We start from the raw sequence: 23,884 nt of genomic DNA on the forward strand, positions 1-23,884 counted from the left end.
GTTACTACTATGCCCCCCTGGAACATTCCAGTGCCCCCAGGGAGTAGTATGGCCCACTTTGGGAGCCTCTGTTAGACCTTCTTTGCCTCTTGCCTTGGTTATTCTAATAATCCCTTCATTTGTCTCTTAATTCCTGTTTCCTCAAGATATGTTCTAAACTTCCAAAATAAATTTTCCTAAGGCACCTGAACTGTGAATGTATTCTTTTAATTCTGCTTTTTGTAATTCTGCTATATCTTCTACCAGTAGAATATAAGCTCCTTGAAGGCAGGAACTATTTCATTTTTCTCCCTGGCATATATCGAATGCTTAATGTTTATACGTGTCAGCATTTGTAACAAAAATAAATAATATAGTCACCCGTTTTTCTACTTAGTAATACTAGGGAAGAGAGATCAGTAGTATTAATTTATTGGTTTTGTTAAATTAATTTTATTTTAAATGCAAAAAAAAAAGATTGGAAGAGACAGAATACCAGCATTAATAGGTAGTCTTCAGAGCTACCTTAAGGACAGTACGGTGGGAAATGGTAGGCCATTCGTATTTCAACCATTTATGGATTCCAATTCAGCAAACATTGTGTAAGCATATCTTACGATAAAAGACACTGGTTTTTTGGGGGGATACAGAGATGAAAAGAGACACACCATTTCTACCTTTGAGAAACTTGCAGCAATAGAGTAGATAAAACAAGTACATAAAGGACACTACAATTAAGAATGATTAAAGGTGTGAAAAAATTCAAAAAAAGGAGGAATCGCTTCTGGTTGGGGGATTAAAAAAGGCTTTATGAAGGAAGAGGAAGGTTTTAGTGCATAGAGATATGCAGTGGGAGCCTCTTTTAAGAATGCACAAAGGCTGGTTTTGGTTGGAATGTGGAGTGTAAAAGGGAGATTCTCTAAAACAAGACTGGGAAGGGAGCTTAGAACCAAACGGTAGAGACTTTGGAGTGCTAGCCCAAGAGTTGATGTTATTTATTTAGCGGGGGAGTGATTTGATCAGACCTGTGTATCGACAGTTATTCTGGTAGCAGTGAAGCATGATTTAGAGATGGAGAGCTTAGAGTCCATGAAAAGACTCAAGAAGTCTGTCAACTTGGATGGGAAAAAATTATATTATTATTTACTAACTTCTTACTGAAATTTAGCATTTCCTTCCATCATAAATAATTAAATAACATTTAGAGAGGAGTCTGTAGGCTTCACTGAACTCCCAGAGATGTCCATGACGCAGAAAGAGTTTAAAAACCCTGGCTTAAAGACAGGCAGATAAATTAGGATTTTTTTCAACAGGCCGTACAGGTGAGAAATTTGAGGGTACTGAAATGAAGGGGACAGGGATAGAAATACAAAAGATTAATGGGGGAGATGTTGTGCTTGTAGTCTTTAGAGGACTTGAAAGTTATTTTGTTTTTATAGGTAGGGGAGTCAAAATCACAAGTTTTCAACCTGGAAGACTGATTATGCCATCAATTGAAAAGTGGAAGTTAAGGAGTAGGGGGATTGTTTACAGAGCATGAAGTAGCTGGAAAGGGCATTCTAGTCAAATCCTGCCTCTGACTTTTACTAGGTAAGACTAGATAATCTTGGGCAAAGTTAATTAAGCTTATTTAACTTAAATTTCCTACTGTATAATATGGATAATACTTTAATTATCTGCTCCATAAGGTTATTAAGTTGTATAAATTTTGTAACCAGAAAGTATGTATGTGGCTGTTATTGGAGGTTTCTCTCTTTATATCCCTAAATTTTGGCATTTTGTCTCCTTCATTTGAATGTGAGCTCCTTGAGGGCAGAGTCTTTGTCTTAAACCTGTCTTTGTCTTAAACCTTTCTTTGTATCTTTGTTGCTTAGCACAATGTCTGGTAAAAACAATAAGTGTTTGTTGCCTGAGTGCTACTGATTGTTTCATATATGTTAGTCTTTTGTACCCAACTGGATTATAAATTTCTTGAGGGCAAAGAACCTTGTCCTTTTAAATCTTTTGTCTCTCACCTCAGCTGTACCTATGGTAGCACTTAAATACCTGTTGATTTATTATTGCAGTGGTCTCTGCCTTGAAACATCTTTTGAATACTAATTTATATACTTTGTGCTTCCTGGTTGCCCTTACTTGTACTTCTAGACTGCCCTTTTTGCAGTTATCTGAGGGGACTTTATAGCTCCTTTTATTGAAGAAAATATTCATGATATGATATAGGCATGAGACTTTGAAATATCCATTACAAGCCTTTAACTTCTTTTTTTCTTGCTTCTGAACCATATTTTTTTTTGCCATCTTTCCCTTTGCCTACCTGCCTTTGCAATGATATCACCAAGTATTAAAATTATTATATTAATTTGGAGAGTTTTATAAAGGTCTTTGTAAAAGTTTTCTACAGCAGGAATTGGCATATAAGCTGACATTATCTTAATAGTGGTCTTTTTCACAAATGCTTTGCAATGGCCGTTGTAATATAAGATGACTAAGTGTCCCATAAGATTATATTTCTTGTTGCTTTATGATGCTTGATAAAAAATGAACTCTCTTCCACTAACTTCTTTGCTTGCATCTACAAGGTCTGTGAACCTTTCTTCAATTGAGCTGCAAATTCCTTTGTCTTTTGGTTCCATATCAATATTAGTATTACTCAGGTTTCCCATTTGGCATTTGTAGCACTATTAGTTAATGGTTTTGGGTCATCTTTTTAAAAGTGTTATTCTTGGCCCCCTCAGCAACTTTCTTCTGTTGCTGCTACAGTTGCTGAAGAAGCTAAAAAAGGCTGTGTAAGACCGATGACCATTTTTTACTTTTCTTTATTTTATGGTTGCTAAGACCAAAGAATCCACCTAATAGCCAACCTATTTAGGTGATAATCCTCTCAATACTTAGCTTTACAGCTCTTAAAGTAGATTTAATTGTTGATGGGATAGTACTTGAAGATTTTCCAGCATGGTAGAACCTGCTGGAGCACTTCACTGAACATAGCCTTTGAGAAACTAGGGTCACCTCCCTTACCAAGAGACTTTGTAATTTGCCTCTACTGCTTATTACTCAGATATATTCATAAGCTCACATTGGATTAGTAAGAACATTATGGCAGTTGAAAGTAGGGTGCATAATGACAGACTTTCAAAGGACTTACTATAAAATATGCTAGCCACCTTTCAGATAGAAAGCTTGTGGACTAAGTGCAGATTGAATCATCTTTTCTTCTCTCTTTTTTTGGTCATGGTTAATGATGGAATTTGTTTTGCATGATTATACATATTTGTACTTTGGTGTGGTTTTACTTTGTTTTTTGCCTTCTTGATAAATGGGAGAGGGGAGAAGGGTGAGAAAATTCAGAGTTGAAAATTAAATAAGAAAGTGGGATAAATGACACTTTATAACTTTTAAAAGTTATAATTTTAGAAAAAATCTTGTTTGAATTTTATACATAATTCTTCAAAATTTAAGACCTGCAAGTTTATTAGTGGAGTTGAATCTAGTGATGCAAAGGGTAGCCTATTTATGAGCTAGTAAATGATTTTAAGAGTTTCTGTAATTGAAATTCCCCTCTCTCTTTGTGTACCTACTTGATCATCCTCCTCTGAATTAGCTAGGTTATTCCTTAAGCAACAAGCATACAGTTTCTTATTAGTCCCATACTCTTCTCTTATCATCCGCCCCTTTAATTAATAAAACTTATTTGTTCTATACCCTCATTGGAAGGGAGGAGAAAACCCCTTGTAACAAGTATGCAGTCAAGCAAAATATATTTCCACGTTGGCCATGATAAAAAATGTGGGTGTTGTTTTACTTACCTAGTCCATCATCTCTCAAAATATGGATAGTATTCTTCATCATTGGTCCTCTGAAATCATGGTTGAACACTGAATTTTAATAATAATTCTTAAAAGTTTCAAAGTTGTTTATTTTTTGTATAAATAGCTTTCATGCTTCTACTCAATTTATTCTGCATCAGTTAATACAAGACTTCCATGTTTTTTTGAAATTGCCCCTTTCTTGGAAGATGATGTACCTCTCACAGCTATGAGTAGGAGATATACTCTTAAGTGAACGAGGGATAGAAGTGATTACAAAAAAGAAAATAGATAACTTTGATTAGATGAAACTGAAAAGATTTTATACAAACAAAATCAGCGTACCTTTGCTAAGAACGGAAGTCTAATGGGAAAAAAATCTTAATATCAATTTATCTGATAAGGGTTTGATATCCATGATATATAAACAATTAAACCAAAAGGCATTTCCCGCTGGAAAAGTGGTGAAAGGAGAAGAACAAATGGTTCTCAAAAGAATTGTAAACTATTAAAATCATGGGAAAGAATGCTCCAAATCATGAATAATAAGAAAAATGCAAATTAAAACAACCCTGAGGTTTTTTACTTGACACATTGCAGTTTGGCAAAGATGAAAAAGATGGCAATAGTCAATGTTGGAAGTTTTGTGGAAAGAAAGGAGTGCTGCTGGTACAGTAGTGATGGAGCTGTGAGTTGATATAGCCATTTTGGAAAGCAAACTAGAATTATGCAAATAAAATCATTAAACTACCCATACCCTTTGAACTAGAGATTTCATTACTAGGCTTATATCCCCAGGAGGCCATTGATAAGAAGAAAGGCTCCATGTATGCTATATGCACTTTTTGTGATAGCAAAGAATTGGAAAGACAGTCGATACCCATCAATTGGGGAACAGATAAACAGATTGTGGTATATGAATGTGATGTAAGAAGTGATGAATGTGATATACACAGAGAAGCTTAGAAAGATCTACATGAACTGATGCAGAATGAAGTAATTAGAACCAAGAAAGTAATATATACAGTAACTACTACCAAGCAGATTGTAAGAACAACTACACACAGAAAATAATCTAAAGTGAATATTGAAAAATTATAAAGAACAATCATGCCTTCAAAGAAGAGATATGAGATAACATCTGTTTTACCCCTTTGCAGATGTGGGAGGTATATAAGGTGTTTTATATTACATACATTTTCAAGCTTCTTTGGTATATTGTTCTATTATGCTGATTTTTTTCCTCTCTTCATTTTTTTGTCTTTAAAAAATATTTCTTATTCAATGGCTTTTGTGGGGGTTGGGATACTGGGGAAACTATGGTGATGTAAAAAAACCCAAAAACAACAATAAAAACTTATTTAAAAAAGAAACTCTACCTTTTATATAGTTTCTTATACTATCAAAACATTCCATTACATTAATATGCATAATTTGTTCTGCCCTTCCTCAACTGATGATTCCCATTCTCTTTATGTACCAAAAGATAGCTTTAATGATATGTTGTACCTCAAAGGTAAGATGGTATAACGATAATAATAGACTGTCTTCATTAAATATGTGCACATTTAACTCTTCCCTGGATCACTTTCTTGTCAGCATTCTCGTAATTTTGAGGGAGTGTCAGTCGTAATAATAATTTCTTAATTTGTGTAAGCCCTTAATAGTTTGTAAAGAACCATAACATAGACTATTCACTTTTGATTTCTACCTCAACCTTGTAAGCAAGCAGGGGAAGTGTTAACATTATAAATGAGAAAGCGGAGTTTTAGAGTTTATAGAAAGTTGCCCACAATTAGTTATTGATAAAGCTAGGGCTAAAAACTCGGTCGTTGTATAATGCATAAATTCATCCCATTAGACTTTTTTTATCTATACCATGCTGGTCTCAATATTATCTAGTTAGAAAAAGCTTTCGTTGATATGAATCAACAGTATTCCTTCTCTAGTGGCAGTTATTTTAAATGCTGCTCAGGTGGATAGCTAATTTCAAACCCTTGTTCTAACCCTAAAATTCCTTGTGATTTATATCAGATGAATTTAGGTAACACTTAGATTAAAAAGACTTTGCTCACAATAACCCTTTGATATATAGGTAGCATGAATATTAATCACATTTTACAGTAAGCTTAGAGATGAAATGACAAATCTTTAAAATGTCAGAATTCTGTTTGAAACCTTTCTTCTGACCTCCAAGATAGTTTTCTTTCCACTATACACAATGGCACTTCTTAAGAGTATAATTCTTGATAGGAATAGGGATATGACCTGGGATTTCATTAGAATGGTAAACATTCAGATAGAGAAACTCCAGTTAAGATGCTTTCTATACAACTTTCAGTCTTAGATTTATTTACCTGAAGCTGAGAGGTGACTTGCCCAGGGCATACAGCCAGTAGGTATTAGTGGTTGTCTTTGAATCCATGTCTTTCCTCTAGAGCTCTCAAGTTCTGCCTTTCAATAGGGAAATAGAGATTGAGATAGGGATTGGACCGTGATTTCTTTGGTAGAGGGAACTCCCTATGTGAGTGAACTCCCTTTCTCTGCAACTTATATAGTTTTAGAAAGTTGCCTAGACCACTGAAAAAAATTTTGTAACTTTCCCAGGGTACACTGCTGATATGTGCTAATGGTGAAATTTAAATCTGGTCTTTCTGGATTCCAGATTGGTTCTCCACTTTGCTGTGTTCTAGTAAGTAATACTGGAGGCAGTTGTTTTTCCTAGAAATGATAATTTGAATTCCTAGAATCTCTGCAGTGGTATCAGCACATGAATGAATAAGACACAAGTATTTATTAGCGTAGCTATAGCATTTTCACTTGGTGAAGGTATGGGGTGATTTTTAATTAGTTAACTAGAAATTCTTTTCCTGAAAATAAGAAAATCTGTACCTTCAGATTCCTATGTTACAGTTATATTATATATATGTGTGTGTGTGTATATATATATATATATATATATATAGGTATTGAGATCTCTTTGCAAATAGAGCATATTGTGTTGATAATATGTTGTTAGAGTAATTTCTCTTTGGACAGTTCTGTACATGTGTACTATTTTCTACTAAATTCCATTTAAAAGTTTTGTGCCAGATGTAATGTAGAAAAACTGCACAAGAGAAAAGCTGGAAAAAAATTGCTTTAGAAATCTGATGATTAAAAACTCTTCATCTTGCTAAATTTTAATTTTAAAAGATGTTATTAAAATGTTAATTCTAAACAATTTGAAGCAATAATTAAAGGCATTTTAACTGTATAACTGATAAATATGTTCATACATGAGTAATTCCATTCATAATTAAATGATTGTCGTTCAGTCATTTCAGTCTCATCTGACTCTTTGTGACCACATACCGAGTTTTCTTGACAAAGATACTAGAGGGGTTTGCCATTTCTTTCTCTGGCTCATTTTACAAATGAGGAAACTGAGGCAAGCAGGGTTAAGTGATTTGCCCAAAGTGTCACAGCCAGGGAATTGTCTAAGGCTGGATTTGAACTTAGCAAGGTTGAATCTTCTAGGTGGCCCTCTATCCACTACACCACCCAACTGCCATAGTTGTGTAATATCTCTTGCTCTTTCTCATCATTTCATTTTAAAAGAAGTCACAAAATGTCCTAAATGAAATTAATTTTAATTGATATTATGTTCTTTTAAAATTAATTTTAATAATTATTTTAAAAACTCATGCAGTATTTTGAAGGAGAAAATGATGTCAAAAATTAGATCACTTTGAGATCAAGGTTGGCATTATATAGGTAAAATTAGTTTTATAACTTGCCCTCTACTCTTTGATAGATGCTGAGATGAAAATCTTCTGAACTCAGCAAATTATTTCTGCTCTTGGTAAAACACCAAACACAGTAAATCTATTTGTATCAAGGTACCATAATGAAATACTTATTCAGTAGGAGTCCTAGAAAGCAGAATAGGTCCTTTGAATATTGCACTTGAAAGACAAAGTAACTCCAATTAAATTCCTATCTTTAGCTTGACCCAGAATTACTATTTTAATAATGTAATTCTTTACTATTTCTTCTTAGTGAAGGGAGTAGATGGGATGCTGCATTTTAGCTAAATAAGACTTAATTTGCAGTACAGATATTAGGCATCTTGTGTAGCAACACTGTTTTATATATATATACAGCAGGTCTTTGCCCTTAAGAAACTATAGATTAATAGACGGATAAGATACTAACAGACTAATGCACAATATTACATGATAAATGCGTTAGAGTTGCAAAGCAAAGTATTAATTTGAGTTCTGATAGGAAAAGTCATTCTCAGCAGGAGAACCAAGGAAGGCTTACTGGAGAAAGTAGCACATGAATTAGACTTGTAAAATGGGTAGGAGTACATCATATGAATAATAGAGGACTGTGTGAGTGAGTGGCTCTCTTTTCTGTGTGGAATCACATAATATCGTAGTAGTGGTGGTTGTTTGACACTTTTTAGACATAAAGATCCCCTTTAGAAATCTTTTTTTGGTATGATCTCAGAAAAAAGTGATGTAAACAGTGAATTTCATGAAACAAAAGTAAGTGGTAGGTTGTGTAACTTTCCCCTACATTTTTTACATTGTACAAATGAACCACCCACCCACTGTACATGTAAATTAGTTTCCATGATTCATACTGTTTTGTAGTTACACCTTACTCACTTGTAGCTTTTAATTTCTATTGTGTTTTTGCTTTGTTTTTTTCTGTTTAATTATTTTAATTATCTGTTCTTTACCATCTCCTCCCCCACACCACAGTTCCTTTTCCCCTTTCTCAGTATACTTTTCTATCTTGGTGATAAATCTTTTAGCTTAGTTCTAGCCTTGAAATTGGTAGGTAGAATGAATAAAGTTATTATTTCTTCACAGTTAGTACTTTAAAACTGACTTCAAGTGGCACTTGGTTGGTGGATAAAAGCTTTACCTTTTCATAAGTTTTCTGGAAAACATTCTTTTTTTAAAATTCTATTGCTAGTTTTTGTTTTTACATCACCCACATTTCCCAGTGTATCGCTCTCCATTCATCCTACCAGAAAACTCTATCTTATAACAACAACAAAAAAAGTTTAGCAGAAACTAAGCAACAAATCTTCCAAGTCTGACATTATATACAAAGTTCCATGTTTACAGTCTCCTCCCCTCTGCAAGGATTGTATCAAATTTCATAATCGTTTTTTAGAGCCAAGCTTGGTCATTATAATTTACTTTTTCTTAAATTTTATTGATATATTTTATTTTTATATCTCCTGAATTTTCCCCTGTATCCCTTTCCCTCTTACCCCTAGGTCATTGGAATTTCACAGCATTCAGTTTTGTTGTTATTCTTTGTTTACATTCGCATTAGTTTATATGAATTTTTCTATGCCTCCTTATATTCATCATATTCATAGTTTCTTAGCTCAGTAGTATTCCATTACTTTTATGTGCTACAAGGTGTTTATCCATTCTCCAATTAATACACAGCTATTTTGTTTCCTGTTCTTTGCTACTGTTTAAAAAATATGTTGGTATAAATATTTTGTTGTACAAGGGACCTTAATTTTTGCCATTAATAACCTTGGAGTACATACCTAACAATGGTGTGTGGTTGTTCTTTCACTTACATTTTTTTAGTTATTGTTAGCAAATTGTATACTATATTACTAAAATACCATAAAGCATATTTAGTGTATTGCTTTCTTGACTTTGCCTCCTTGATTAACTATGTTTCAGTATAGTTATTTTCCTTTGTAATCCTGTACATGTAAAAACAGTACTGAGAACCAATCTATAGCCTTAAAAGGACTGCCAAAAGGGGTCCATGACCCAAAAAGGTTAAGAACTTTTGCTTTAGAGTAATATATTTCTTTGGCCTCAAAAATTCTGAAAGACCATTAACTAATTTGTAGAGGGTTTGCAGTCTTTGTTGGTAAGCATTCATACATTTAATGGAATCCAAGCGGACATTTATTGAGATGTTACTGTGTGGTAGGAATTATATTAAAGCCATGAAAGTCTGAAATCACAGATCATAAAATGTCAGTGTATTTTTAACTATAAATTTAATAATTTCAAATATAAATAGTGATGAAAAACCAAAATTTTATCAACTCATATAATCACAATTAGGTTTATATTTTAAAGGGCTATGTACTTTAACAAAACAAGAACACCTTATTCTATCTCTTTCCTGTCGTTTCTCTCTGTATTGAGAAAATCAGATTCATTCTGTTTTGTAATTGATTCTATTCTGTATCACTACTGACAGTTTGTATTAATTAGATTAGGAATATTTCTTTTTTCTTTGAATTAAGTTCAGAAGTTTAAAAGTTCAGTTTCCCTATAAATCACTTTAATTTTTAAAAATCTATTACCTTTGTCTTGCGGTAGCTAGCTATCCTAGTACAATGAGAGGAAATCTGTTATCTATATACCATTAGTTATTCTTGCAGGTGGACTAAATCAATCAGAATTTCCTAGCAGCAAGACAGAAAGAGTTGTTCCTAGCCACACATTCCTGATTTCCAGCCAATCATATTGTTCCCCATGTCTATGATGCTTCTGACTTTGTAACCAATTATATTGTCTCATGTATGATGTTTTATTTTTTTGGATGCTTCTCCTTTTGTCTGTAAAAATGATCTGTCAGTTCTCATTAGGGCTGAGACCTTGTTTATTTGCAAATTCATGCTTCGCTAATGGATTGATTGTACTTGGATCTTGTGCCTCGGTTTACCTTAATTTCAATTGTGACAGTATATAGGAAGTTTTGTTTTCATGTAGTCAAAGAGAATGTATATGCTGTTCATTTGTGTTTGCATTGCATTTTATATCTCCCGTATTTCTTTATACCTTATTTTTCATTTTTTTAATGTGCCATTGTTATTTCATTACATTAGCATGGGAATTAGGTTTTTTTTTTTAAAGTATTTCTCAGCCACTGAATATAAAGGAAGTTCCCAGTTTTTTTGCTATTATGAATAGTTTTGAAATTATAAGACTTTTGCTTTGCTTATATCCTCCTCCTTCAGTACATAAAAGCCTCATGTAGTAGTGGATAAAGCGCTAAAAGCCAAGGAGACATGGTTTCAGATCTCACTTCTAACATATAATGACTTTGTGACACAGGACAAGTCATTGAATCTTTCGGTTCTATAGACAGCTCTCAAGATTAATTTACAGAGAAAGTGTTGGCCAGCATTTGTGGGAGAGTTCCTTTATCTAGGAGCTCCCTAGATTAGTAAAATCATAGATTTCAGCCTTAATCCTTCAATATTTATTCCAGGTAGAGGGATAACTGCTCAAATGCTATGATCAATTTGTAGCTTTTATGTGTGTATATTACCAGATGGCTTTCCAAAAAAAGACCGCTGATTTAATTCTACCAATAATGTAAGAGTGCTTCTGTCCCTTCATGCCCCCAACATTGAATTTTGTTAATTATTTTTCCGTTTTGAAGAGTATGGATTAGTATTATCTCAAAGTTGTTTGAGTGTTCATTTCTCTGAATATGGAGTTTGACTTTAAATGATTATTTTTTTGTGTTTCCTGTCTTATAAACTATTGCATTCTGTGAAGCATTCATCCATTGAGCAGTTATTAGTTCTCTGCACCCACATGCACATGCACACACATACACACACGCACACATCTGCAAATTGTTTTTATTTTGATTATTTTATTTTACTGAATAAATTTTAATTATGTATGCATGTGCATAATATTTGCTTTGTCTTATGGAGAAATGGAAAAATACTTCTTTCCACAACTGAAATTTAAAAAAAAATTTAAAATTAGATGAGATAAATATAACATATTAGTTTAAATCTTGATTTATTCAGTACTACTTAAAATATGTTTCACCTAAGCTGTTTTTTTTCCTGTACTTCTTTCCAGTTTTCTTAACAATTTTTATTGAAAATTGAGTTTATCAAAAATCTCTGATTCGACTTAGGGATTGTCTTTTCTGGTTCATTTATTTTTTTAATACAAGGTAGCTTTTGTAATTATATATTTATAGTATGTTTTGAAGTTAGCAAATTCTTGTTTTCATAAACACTATTTTTTCCTAATATTATAAACCTTTTGTTATTTTGTTTAATATCATAGTAAATCTGTGAATCAGTTTTAAGTATTAGCACTTTTGATGCATTCTGTTATCCCAGTCATTTACAAAGGTTATCTTTTCTGTTCATTTCTTCTGTCATTTCTGTGAAAACATTTTGTCTTTATAAACTCTTGATAGCTTAATAGGAAAGGGAATAAGCATTTATATATTTTCTTTTGTGTTGTGTCAGGAGCTAAGCCTATTAAGTGCTTTACAGTGATCATCTCATTTGATCTTCTTAGCAACCCTATAAAATAGATGTTGTTATTATTTCCACTTTATAGTTGAGGAAACTGAGGCAAACGGAGAAATCTAACAAGTGTCTAAGGCTGGATTTAAACTCAGGTCTTCCAGATGCTAGACTCACAGCTCTATACACTGGGCCACCTAGCTGTCTCAGTATCCAAATATCAAAATTTTTATAGCTTTTGTCATTATTTGCATTTTCTTTGAATTTATAGGAATAGGAATTGGATTTATGATTTCATTGGCATAGGATGAGAAAATCCCTGTACTAGTGCAGGTCAGCACTTTTCTCTGAAACTTAATAGTCTGTAAGAGAGTTGCCTTGAGTTCCACAGCCAGTGTATCAGAGGTAGGCCTTAAGACCCAGTCTTGTGGGCTCTGAGGTCAGTTCTCCATTCACTCTGCCATACTGCCTGTCTTGATTTTTAGCGACTGTATAGAAGAGTTCGTCATGTGTATGTTTGCATCACCTTTTGCCGGTCATTTATTTTCTCAGTTTTTCCATTATTGATCACTCAGATTTGATAAGTTTTGAATATAATGATTTCAGTGAGCCAAATAGTAACTTCACTGGAATCAACAAATGTTTACTACTTTCCTACTTTGTTCAAGGTACTGTATTTAGTATTATGCTGATGGTGAACCGTAAACCCTTATATAGCTAAGAGAACTGTAGAGTGATACTAAGAGTTTAACATTCTCAGTATGCATTTAATATAGTTTATTTCAGTTCATAACCAAATAATGAAGCCACTTTCCAATTCTGTGGAAAGGCAGAGGTCTTTTCTCTTCTAGTAACCATTACTAGCTTGTATCTCCTTATCATTGTCTTATTGTCTTTCCCTGTTTCCTCTTCCCTGCTTTTCCCCTTAAGCCATATGAAATGGAGTTGTATCTTTTTAAATTTATTTTTTATTGATTAAAGTTCATGGCCTATACATAGTTTTGAAAGCTTTTGAATTACATATTTTATATTTTATCCTTGCAGAGAACCCACAAAAAACTCTCAAGTTCATTTAACAAATATTTATTTTGTACCTTTTTTTAATCTAAGACGGTGCTTAACATTTTTGTGCTGTGGATACCTTTGGCAGTCTGGTAAAGCCGATGAACGTATTCTCCTCTCCCCACCCCAATAATATTTTAAATTGCATAAAATAAAATACGTAAAGTTAAAAAGGGAAACCCAAGATTAGTGCACTTTTTAAAAAGATGAATTTTTTTCTTGTCCCAAGTGTACAAACACCCCCCCCCCCCCAAAACAATTTATGTATGGATCTGTGGTGAAAAACCCTTGATATAAGGTTCAGAACCACTTGTTTTAGGTGCTATGGGGCACATAAATATAAGACAAAATCAAGTCTTCGCCCCAAATAGTTTATAGTTTAATTTTGGAGACAGAGCTAGAATATAGAAAACAGTTAGAAAATAACTGTTAAAATGTTTGATTTTGACTATGTTTTAGTTTGCAGAAGTTGAAAGACATCAGTATGGATTAGAGTAGTTCTAAAGGCTGTATGAAACCAAGAGGGACTTGGGCCAAGCCTTGAAGGATGGGTAGAAATTAAATAAGCAGAGAGGGTAAAGGCAGGTAATCCCAAGAGTAGCATGAGAAAACAGCAGAAATGAGCATAATATTTGAGAAGCTAGTGACATATGCCTGAAGGGAACAGGGGATATATTTTAGGGAGAATCAGAAAATGAGATAGGAAATACACTGTAGGTTAACACTACATTGTAGGCCAAGAGAACTGGGTTCTAGCCCTTGTTCGTTCACAGACTTCATCTCTCTAAGCATCTTCGTAAAGTGAAGAGATTATATCAGATAATCTTGTAGCCTTAAATTTCTATGATTTTATAAGATATAAGCTAAAATCTTGGTTTAGACATGAAGAACAAAAGTAAGAATTTTAAAGTCATCCACACAGAGGTCAAAGCCATGAAAAAAAGATGGAGTCACCAGGAGAATGAGGGAACTAAATCCTCAGGGCTCAGGACAAGAGCCTGAGGGTTAATACTTCTGGTCATTAAAGAATGGAAATTCAGTTCAGCACACTTGTACTAGAAGACAACAAGGATGTAGAAAATCAAGTGATTAGAGACCCAGAAGAACCAGGAAAGAATTGTCACAGGTCACCAAGAGAAATAAGAGGATTAAAAGGAATGAACTGTGAAATGCTACAGAGAGATCAGAGAATGAGGAGTGAAAAAAGGGTATTTTGTCAGGAAGGAGGTGATTTATTAATGGCCTTTACAAAATCAGTTTAAATATTGTGGTTGGATAGAAGTTATATTGTTAGAATTAAGAAAATGCATATGGCTAATACATGCAGGTACTGAGTATAAATTTCATCTTTAAGGTATCAACAGGAAGGTATGAGATGGGATACATAGTAATAAGGTTAAGCAGAAAGTCCTTTAAAAAAAAAAAGTCCTAATCATGCCCAAAGGCCTAAGGGAAGGGAAGAACTCTTTGAACAGGGAAAGATTAAAGATATTAGGGAAGAGATAATTTAGGAAATAAGGTTCTAGAGGCATTTATAGGATCTTGGCTTTAGAGCTGGAATGGACCTTAGAGATTATTTAGTCCAACCTGTTATTTTTTGGTGCAGTTAGCAAAGTAACCATAAATGGACTTGATGTAAGGTAATATATTTGTCTTGTATCTTGCGATGAAGATGATTAAAAACTTAATGCAGAAATAAGAATTTTAAACTTTGGTATTCTATCATAACTGCTCAGCCATTTCACAAAATCATCCCATAAGAGCATGCTTCTTAAATATGAAAAGTCTTTTGCCAGAACCGTAAAGGCATAAAGTATTGGCAGTATAGGGGAAAACTTGTAAAGCCACCTGAACCTTATGTAATTATGAATTCTTATGTACCATGGATCAGACAAATCCAGGCTGTGGTAGTCCCTGACTAGGCGAATATACATGGATAAATGGGTATACTTTTCTGGGAGGTTGTGGGGGGAGGAGGAGGAGAACTTTGTTGCAAGTATTTTAAAATTTTTCCCAGAATTGTTAGGAGTTGCAAACACATAAATTAATTTTTCAGGATTAAAAACTTATACGCAAAGAGCAACACTGGCTCCCTAAGACTCATAATCAATAGCAGTCCCCTTGTGAGTTAGAAATTAGTTTCAGAATGTCTGTTATATGCTTTTACAGCTGCTTAACCTCTGTCCTGGGACATAAACTAATTCTTTTTTTTTCTTATGGACTTTTAGGCCCTATGAGAGAAAGGGAAAGTTAAGGATGCTGGAGCAGAACAATGGATTTCTCTTTCTCTTTCATGCAAGGGATCATGGGAAACACAATTCAGCAACCACCTCAACTCATTGACTCAGCCAACATCCGTCAGGAGGATGCCTTTGATAACAGCAGTGATATTGTTGAAGATGGTGGCCAGACACCATATGAAACCAGCCTGCAGCAAGGCTTTCCGTACCCACCTACCACAGAGGAACTTCCTCCGATTACAAATGGCTACCCACCCTCAATCAGCATATATGAACCTCAAGCCAAATACCAGACATATAGTCAGTATCCTAATGGGTCAGCCAATGGTTTTGGTGCAGTTAGAAACTTTAGCCCCACTGACTATTACCATACTGAAATTTCAAACACAAGACCACATGAAGTTCTGGAGAAACCTTCCCCTCAACAGCCACCACCTCCTCCTTCGGTACCACAAACTGTGATTCCAAAGAAGACTGGCTCACCAGAAATTAAATTAAAAATAACCAAAACTATCCAGAATGGCAGGGAATTGTTTGAGTCCTCCCTTTGTGGAGATCTTTTAAATGAAGTACAGGCAAGTGAGTACGCAAAATCAAAACATGAAGGCAGAAAAGAAAAGAGGAAAAAAAGTAACAAGCATGACTCTTCTAGATCAGAAGAGCGCAAGTCGCACAAAATTCCCAAATTAGAACCAGAGGAGCAAAATGTAAGTGGATCTCACTTTTTGTAATATTTCATATATTCACTGGGACTTATTTTCCTTGGAGAATAATGCTGCTGATGTTTGGTTTCTTCTGGAATTTGTTGAAATGTGAAGTGCATCGTAAAAAGTGTCATACTAAGTATCTTGCTTGTTATGCAACTTCATGTAAATAGGCTTACTTATTTTGATGGACTTTTGTTTTAGGCTCCAGATTATTCAAGCTGAAGTTAAAAAGACAAAAGAGACAGTGATGACTAGTGCCATTTCCTCATTTTTAGACCATCTCAGAATTTTCAGCAACATTTGAAATGTGCAAGGATAGGGGAAATCTGTCTTAACATTTATGTTTCTTTGATTATATGCTTAGTAAATTGTTAAATTAATAAATACAAAATTAGTTTGCAGAATTGGGTGAGCTTATAAAATATCAACTTTTAATACATTCTGATTAAAAATTTGGGTTAAAGCTCTTTTTCCCAAATAACATCATGCATGCTGCTGAATAACTTCCCATTTGGGTATTTTTCAGTATAAATGTGCTACAAACAAAAAAAGGTATCTAAAAGCAACTTTGGACTAGATGTCCTCTGAAGTCCATTCTACGTCTAAGTCTCTGAACCTTTGAGCTCTAACTGGAATTGAGAGTTTATTTTTGTCACTATATTACTAGATTTTTATGGAATAAGAGTTTAAGTGGTTGGTTAGTTGCCTTGGTTGACCAACATTGATTTAGGAAAATGTCCATATTTGTTATGGCAGCTGTGATGGTTGTTTGCCTCACATACCAAAATATGTGAGTGTGATAGTTTCAAATCTAATCTAATTTCTAGGTCTGTAATATTTTATTCATGGTAATGGTTGCTCATTCTAGGTTTATTTTCTGCTTGATAGAAGGGTTTTTTCCTTCACTGAATTAAAATTAGAACCCCTCTAAGTTCAGGTAAGGGTCTAGAATCTCAACTGAATGACTAGCAAGCATTTTTTTAAAATTGTGTTAATAAATTTTGTTTCAAAGCCTCATCCAGACTCTACCAAACTCATCAATTCAGTCTTTAATATGTGTAATGTCCCCCAAATAGTTAAGTAAAATTACACAAAGGTAATTGCAAACTGTAGGCGCAACCTTACTCTCTAGTAGTTAACTTTTGGTTAACTACTTTTTAGTAATTAGTACTATTTTAGTAGTTAGGTTTTTTTTAGTAGTTTAGTTTTGGTAGTTCACAAGTATTTATTTTCATTCTCCCACCTTATCCCTCAGTTTTTCCCTAGCTGCCTTACCTTATAACTTTAGCTTTCATGTTTGTAAAGTGAGAATTTGAAATTCTATGATTCCATAAGGCCTGGGAGGCAAACTTAAGTATCAGAGTAAAGTTACTATTTACTAAATATTTATATTTTTTATGCTTTTTGCATGATCAGAATCTAGGGAAAGAGTGCAGGGATTAGAATCACAAACTGTTAGAACTAGAAGGAACCTTTGAAATCTTCTGTTTAACTTGCCCCCTCTCATTTTACAGATGGGCATGAGAGTTTACAGTATTTGCAGTGTAATAAGATTTCTCAGTCTGCCCTTTCCTATTGCATTCTAATTTCCATCTTGCCTCATTTATTTTTATGATGTTAATTATGAAATGTTCATGGGTTAGTTTATTGATAGATATCTTGTTCTAGTTAACCAGAAAACTTTTTTTAAAAATGCTGATGGATTTTTTTTAAGTATGCTGGTCCATTTTTCTGCCTTAGTAATTGCATTATACAAAATAAAAATTCTTTCTCAGTATCTTTTAGTTTCTCAGGGTCATCATTTCTGAATATTAGTTGATATTATGATTTTACAGCTCTTTAGATGAAGAAGAAGGTGTTAGGGAAGTGGGTCAAATACTATTGAACCAACTTGGCCCTGAAAGCTGTTTTTCTTGTTAATCACAGAGATTTAAAAATAACTTTTTTTCCAGTTCCAAATTCTCTACCTTCCCCTCCCTCATCCCTTACCCAATGGGGGCAAAAAATCAAAAACTATTACAAATATATATAGACATACAAAGCAGATTTCTGCATAATGCCTTTTCTCCTCCCTAGAAATAAAGGGCAAGAAAAAATACATGCTTACATCTACTCTCTGTATCCATCAGTTCTCTATCTAGAGGTGGATGGCATGTGTCATAATGAAACTGTTGTGGGTAATTGTATTGATCAGAATTACTAAATCTTTCAAAGTTGATTGTCTTTAAAATATTGTTGTTACTGTATAGACTGTTCTACTTCTGTTCACTTAACTTTGTATCAGTTCCTACAACTCTTCCCAGATTTGTCTGAAACCATGCCTTTGTCATTTCCTACCGCACAATAGTATTGTAACACACTCATATGCCGTAACTTATTCAGTCCTTCCTCAATTGATGGGCATTCCTTTAGTTACTAATTTTTTTTTTGCTATCACAAATGGAGCTACTATAAATATTTTTGTACATATAGGCCCTTTTCCTCTTTTGTTGTTCTCTTTAGAATAAAGCCCTAGTAAGAGTATTGCAGATTCAGAGTTTATGCTCCTTTAAAAACTTTTTGGGCATAGTTCCATACAATGCATTAGTGTACCTCTTTTCCCCACATCCCCTCCAGCATGTCATTTCCCTTTTTTTGTCATCTCATCCAATTTGATGGGTGTGTGGTGGTACCTCACAGTTGTTTTAATTTGCATTTTTCTAATTATTAGTGGATAGAGCGCCAGACCTAGAGTCCTGAAGTTCAAATCCTGAAGACCTGAGTTCAAATCAAGCCTTAGGTACTTACTAGCTGTATGACCCTGGATGAGGCAGCTAACCCTGTTTGCCTCAGTTTCCTCTTCTTTAAAATAAGCTGGAGAAGAAAACATCAAACCACTCCAGTAGCTTTTTCAAGAAAACTCCACATGGGTCACAAAGGGTCAGACTTGACTGAAACAACTGAACAGCAAATTATTAGATATCTAGAGCACTTTTTTCATGTGACTATCAATATCTTTTCTTCCTTTGAAAACTGCTTATCTATTTATCATTTGAGGAGTAGCCTTATTCTTGTAAATTTGACTCAGTTTGCTCTTTTAGAAATGAGACCTTTATAAGAGAAACTTGCTACAAAGATTTTTTTTACTCAATTTCTTTTCTTCCAATTTTATCTACATTAGCTTTGTTTGTACAAAAACTTTTTAATTTTATGTGACCAAAATTAACCATTTCACCTCCTATGAACTCCTCTCTTCTTTGGTCATAAAGTCTTCCTCTATCCATAGATCTAGTCCAATCCAGTAAACATTTATTAAGTGCCAGCTGTGTTCCAGGCACCGTGTTAAGGGCTAGGGATATAGTCATTGAAAAAATTCTCTGCCCCCAAGAAGAGGGGGAGTGCACTGTGGAGGTCCTTGTTCCATGGAGTTGAAACCAGACAGAGCAGCCAATGCAAAGTAGAATGAGCTGAGTCAAGTCTAGTTTCCGCCCTCTGTAAAGGAAAGCATTGGGAGGAGTTTGATACTCTATCTTCCAGTCCTCCAGTCAGAGGGGAGAGGTGGTTATCGATCAGCATTCAAGTTAGCAACATGGTGGTAATTTTTTCCCTGCTCCATCAATTTGCTTTCTCCTCTTTTATGTCTAAGTCATGCTAATGTTTTATTTAAAATGTTTCCATCTGTATTCATTGGGGAAATTGGTCTATAATTTTCTTTCTTTGTTTTTGCTCTTCCTGGCTTAGGTATCAGCACCATATTTGTATCATAAAAAATTTGGCAGGACTCCTCCTATTTTTCTGTTTCATTGTTTCTTGATGTCTTATGGAGTCATTAGCTTCAGTTTGCCAATTCTCTTTTTTAAGGAGTTATTTTCTCCAGTGATGTTTTGTACCTTTTTTACCATTTGGCTAAATCTAATTTTTAAGGTGTCACAACTGTGTGTTGCAGTGGATAGAGCACCAGACCTGGATTTAAGAAGATTCGTATTTCTGACTTCAAATCTGGCCTCAAACATTTAGCTGGGGGATCCTGGGCGAGTCACTTAACCCTCTTTGCCTCAGTTTCCTCATCTGTAAAATGAACAGAAGAAGAAAATGGCAGATCTCTCCAGTATCTTTGCAGATCTCGCTGCCCTAGTTCCTAAACTGTCCTGGGCTGGAAAAATAACTCTGTAACTTTTTCTTAGCTTTTCTGATCAGGATTAGAATTTGATCTGGTGTGTTTTCTGTATTGTTGTGGAAGATGAGGTGTTGTTGGATTAACTGGATCAACACTGCTGATTTTCACTTGTCATCTTGACCCTGCCCCCCTGTTATTATTAATAATAATTTATAATAATTATTAATTACAACTGTAACAGTCATTTTGTTCTCATCTTTGTCACTTGGGTTGTGGTGAAATTGGGACAAGTTGATATTCTGTTATTTTATATTTAATGTTCTAGGAACTATTACTAGGGTAGACATAAAATAACTTAATTTTGTAATTGAAATAAAAGTATTAGGGTAGAGGTTCCTTGACAACACAACAATTCCAAGAGAAGATAGGATAACAGGAATTATAAATACCTCATCTTGTTATTGTAATTATTGTTGTTGGCATTATTAGTATCTTCTAAAACAGGTTATTTTCTTGCCATGGTTTTCTTTCTCTTAAAAGCCTAAAGAAAATGTTGTGATTGGTTATATTTTGGTTAATTGAGTTTTTGTGATCGTTAGGTCTTAGTTGTAGACTTGAAGTGCATTTATATGCCTTTTAATCTATATATAAAAGCAAATTAACCAGATAATATACTTCTGCCTGGAAAAAGAATCCATTCTAAGTCTGGAGCTCCTGAAGATTTTGCTTATCTTTCACAGAACTTTTTTCAGAAAAGCAAACAAAGGGTTATTAGCCTCATGGTTCACTGATTATAAATATCCTATTAAAGTAGGAGTACAATGGGAGCCATTGCCCTATGGTGCTCTAAATACAGATGTACTTCTTTAATGAAGTAGATGTATTCTTGTAAAGTTATGTATATTTAATAGTATTTTAAATGCGCTAGTGGCAGCTGGGTATTTATAGGGAATTTATGTTCAGTCCCTTTTTTGCAGTAGACAGCCACCTCCTAACTTATGTATTTTATAAATTTATATTGTATATGATTTTTCTTAAAGTGAAGGTCCTACATGGTCCTTTATCTGGAACAATGGTCTTGTAGCTTTTTGATGTTATGAAGCCCTTTTGCCCTGATTTATGCTTGGGTGTTGTTAATCCTTCTACTACTTCTCTCCCTCTTAGATTGGTGGTATTGTAGTGTACTTGTAATTGGAATAGATCTAAAGTTAATAGAGGAGACACCAATTAAATGTTTTACCACCATAAAACTTCTGCTAGGAGATGCTTGAAGGAATCCTGGCATTTCTTGGAAATCAGTTTGAAACCATTGACCTTTTATGTGTATTTACTATTGTTCTTTAAAAACCTAGTTGTGGGTGTATAATCAGCATGCTAACTTTTGAAGTAACATTTAGCTTTTGTATTTTAAACTTATCTCTATCAAGTATTTATTTCATGCTTAGCCACTTGGCACTGAAAATGTGACTGTTTGGGACCAAAGTGAAAGCTATGTCCAAACATCTAGATCAGTGATATCAAACTCAAATAGAAACAGATCCCTGCTGGCCAAATACTGACTTAGAAAACCACAAGTTAGCATTTTCTATGTTTAACTGCATTTTTATTTATTTTGTTAAACATTTCCCAATTACATTTTAATGTAATTTCAAAACAGGTTTGAACCTGTTGCTTGTGATATCTTAAGACTGTGGGTTAGATAACTCTTATCTAGCCAATCAGATCTGTGGGCTTATTATTGAAACTATATTTCAAAAAAAACTACTTTTATTGATAGGGAAGAAGAGTTCCTCATTAAATTTGGAGTATATGGAAACTTCTGCCCTCCCCCCCCCCAAGGTATTTGAGAGAGGTTATCTTAAATCATTTGTTTCTCTTTCTGAACTTCATGGGACTTTATCACCGATTGACTTATTTATGTGCTATTTTTGATTTGTGAAAAATCAAGCCAGCCAGCCTAGTTCTAGTCAGAGTACTAAATGCAATGTTAGCATCTCATAATGATTTTTAAAATTTAGGTTACTTGTATTTTCTCAGTGCAAAAAAATACTTTAAAGATGCTTTTTTGTTGTTCTTAACACAACATACTTTAAGGCCCTTGAGGTTCACTTAGCATTTAATGATGGAGAGTTTAACTTTCTGCTGCTAGAACCTGTCCACATTGCTAAATCTAACAGAACTATTTTTAACACATAACAAGAATAATCTTAAAGGTTTTTGTTTTGTTTTGTTTTTTTGTATTTTTTAAAAAGGAACATTGAATATACTTCACTTTCATTGGTATATATTCTTTTTTCCTGTTAATTCAGAAACTTAAGGTTATTCTTCTCTGGACACTATACTTTAAGTGTAGACCACAAAGAAGACATCAGCCTATGACTGTGGCTGTGCCGCACCGTCATACAATTATTAAATATTTAATGTTGTTAAGGGGTTGCAACAGGGGAGCTAGGGAACAATGAAAATTGAGAGAATGAAAGTCTATGTGTTTTAAATGTATATTCCCTGAGAGATACAGGCAAGGGAAGATGAATTGAACATTGCCAGTAGGACTTGGATCCAGGCAGCCTTTTTAATACTACTTCCTTCATAGGAATGCCACCTGCTGTTGTCAGTAAAGGTATCTTCCTACCCTTATCACTTTTTATGTAGCATTTTATACGTTAGACAAATGAATCATGGAAAGAAAATGAAGTGGAACACAACTCATTGTCATGTTTTTCACTGTCCTTATCCCCCAAGTATTTTCTATCAGCATTTGATACTGCTGACCTCAGTCCTTTTGGAAATGATCCTCTCCATCAGTTTCTGTGTTAATTTTCCTTCTAATTCAGATACTTAACTGTCTATGTACTGAAGGCAACTCATTTTATCCTTCTTTGTTTCTGCTTCTTCATCTATAATTTGGGAAAAATGATCACCCATTCAACCAATATTAATTAGGTGATTGCAATGCACTTATACTAAATGCCGGGAAGCATACAAAGTTTAGATGAAATATTGATCTCCCTCATGAAGTTGTCTAACAGAGATAAGACACAAAAGTAAGTATAATACATAATATTATATGATTAGAAAGTTACAAAACGAAGTATTACATTAGACCCACGTGGGAAGGTAGTGTTTGCACTAAAATACTTTACAGAGTAGTTTTAAACTTTATAATGTTGTTATTATTACTATTGTCATTCAGGTCTTTCTCCTTTTGTTCTTTTCTGTTTATATACTGCCCCCTACTTTTGCAAAGAAAGGAGAGAATATTTTCTCATCTCTTCTTCTGGACCAGACTTAGTACAGTATCATAGCCAGTAGTCTGTGACCATGTTGGTTGCCATGTTTCCCAAGCTGGCCAGTTACTTCAGCTCCTCTCCTTCCTAATCTGACTTCTGCATCTTTGTTTTGGCCTTTCTCTACTGGCTCAGTGATGCACACTAAAAAAAAAACCTCATGCTTGTGGCAGAAAAGAAGAGCTACTTTTAAGTGATCGTTTGATATTTAGTTCCATGTTACAGCACTTTGCTGCCAGTTTTTCCATGCTCACTGTGAGAAGCGCTGTAGTATAGCGATGGCTGGACCTGGAGTCAGAATTTGGGGTTGTGCATTATTAAATTTCATGTTTCTGTTATTTCCCTTTATATTGTAGTTGTTATGTGCTTTGTTTTTCTGGTTCTGTTTACTTCACTCCATCAGTTCATCATGATCATGATACTAATAGTAGTAAC

The 23,884-nt window shown here is 34.1% G+C and overlaps 1 protein-coding gene across 8 annotated transcripts in view; it reads left to right on the forward strand.

The window, feature by feature from the left end:
• NSD3 (nuclear receptor binding SET domain protein 3) overlaps nt 1-23,884 on the forward strand; it is a 131,720-nt gene that overhangs the window by 32,297 nt on the left and 75,539 nt on the right. For 7 of the 8 annotated variants that reach the window (XM_072635169.1, XM_072635168.1, XM_072635171.1 and 4 more), the window contains one exon: nt 15,348-16,066. In XM_072635169.1, the coding sequence (XP_072491270.1) occupies nt 15,392-16,066 (675 nt within the window). In that variant the 5' untranslated portion in view covers nt 15,348-15,391. Of the gene's footprint in view, nt 1-1,547; nt 1,570-15,347; nt 16,067-23,884 lie in introns of those variants that run through there. The other variant, XM_072635170.1, reaches the window with a different exon arrangement.

The sequence above is a fragment of the Notamacropus eugenii genome, chromosome 1, assembly GCF_028372415.1.
Source record: "Notamacropus eugenii isolate mMacEug1 chromosome 1, mMacEug1.pri_v2, whole genome shotgun sequence".
Lineage (NCBI taxonomy): Eukaryota > Metazoa > Chordata > Mammalia > Diprotodontia > Macropodidae > Notamacropus > Notamacropus eugenii.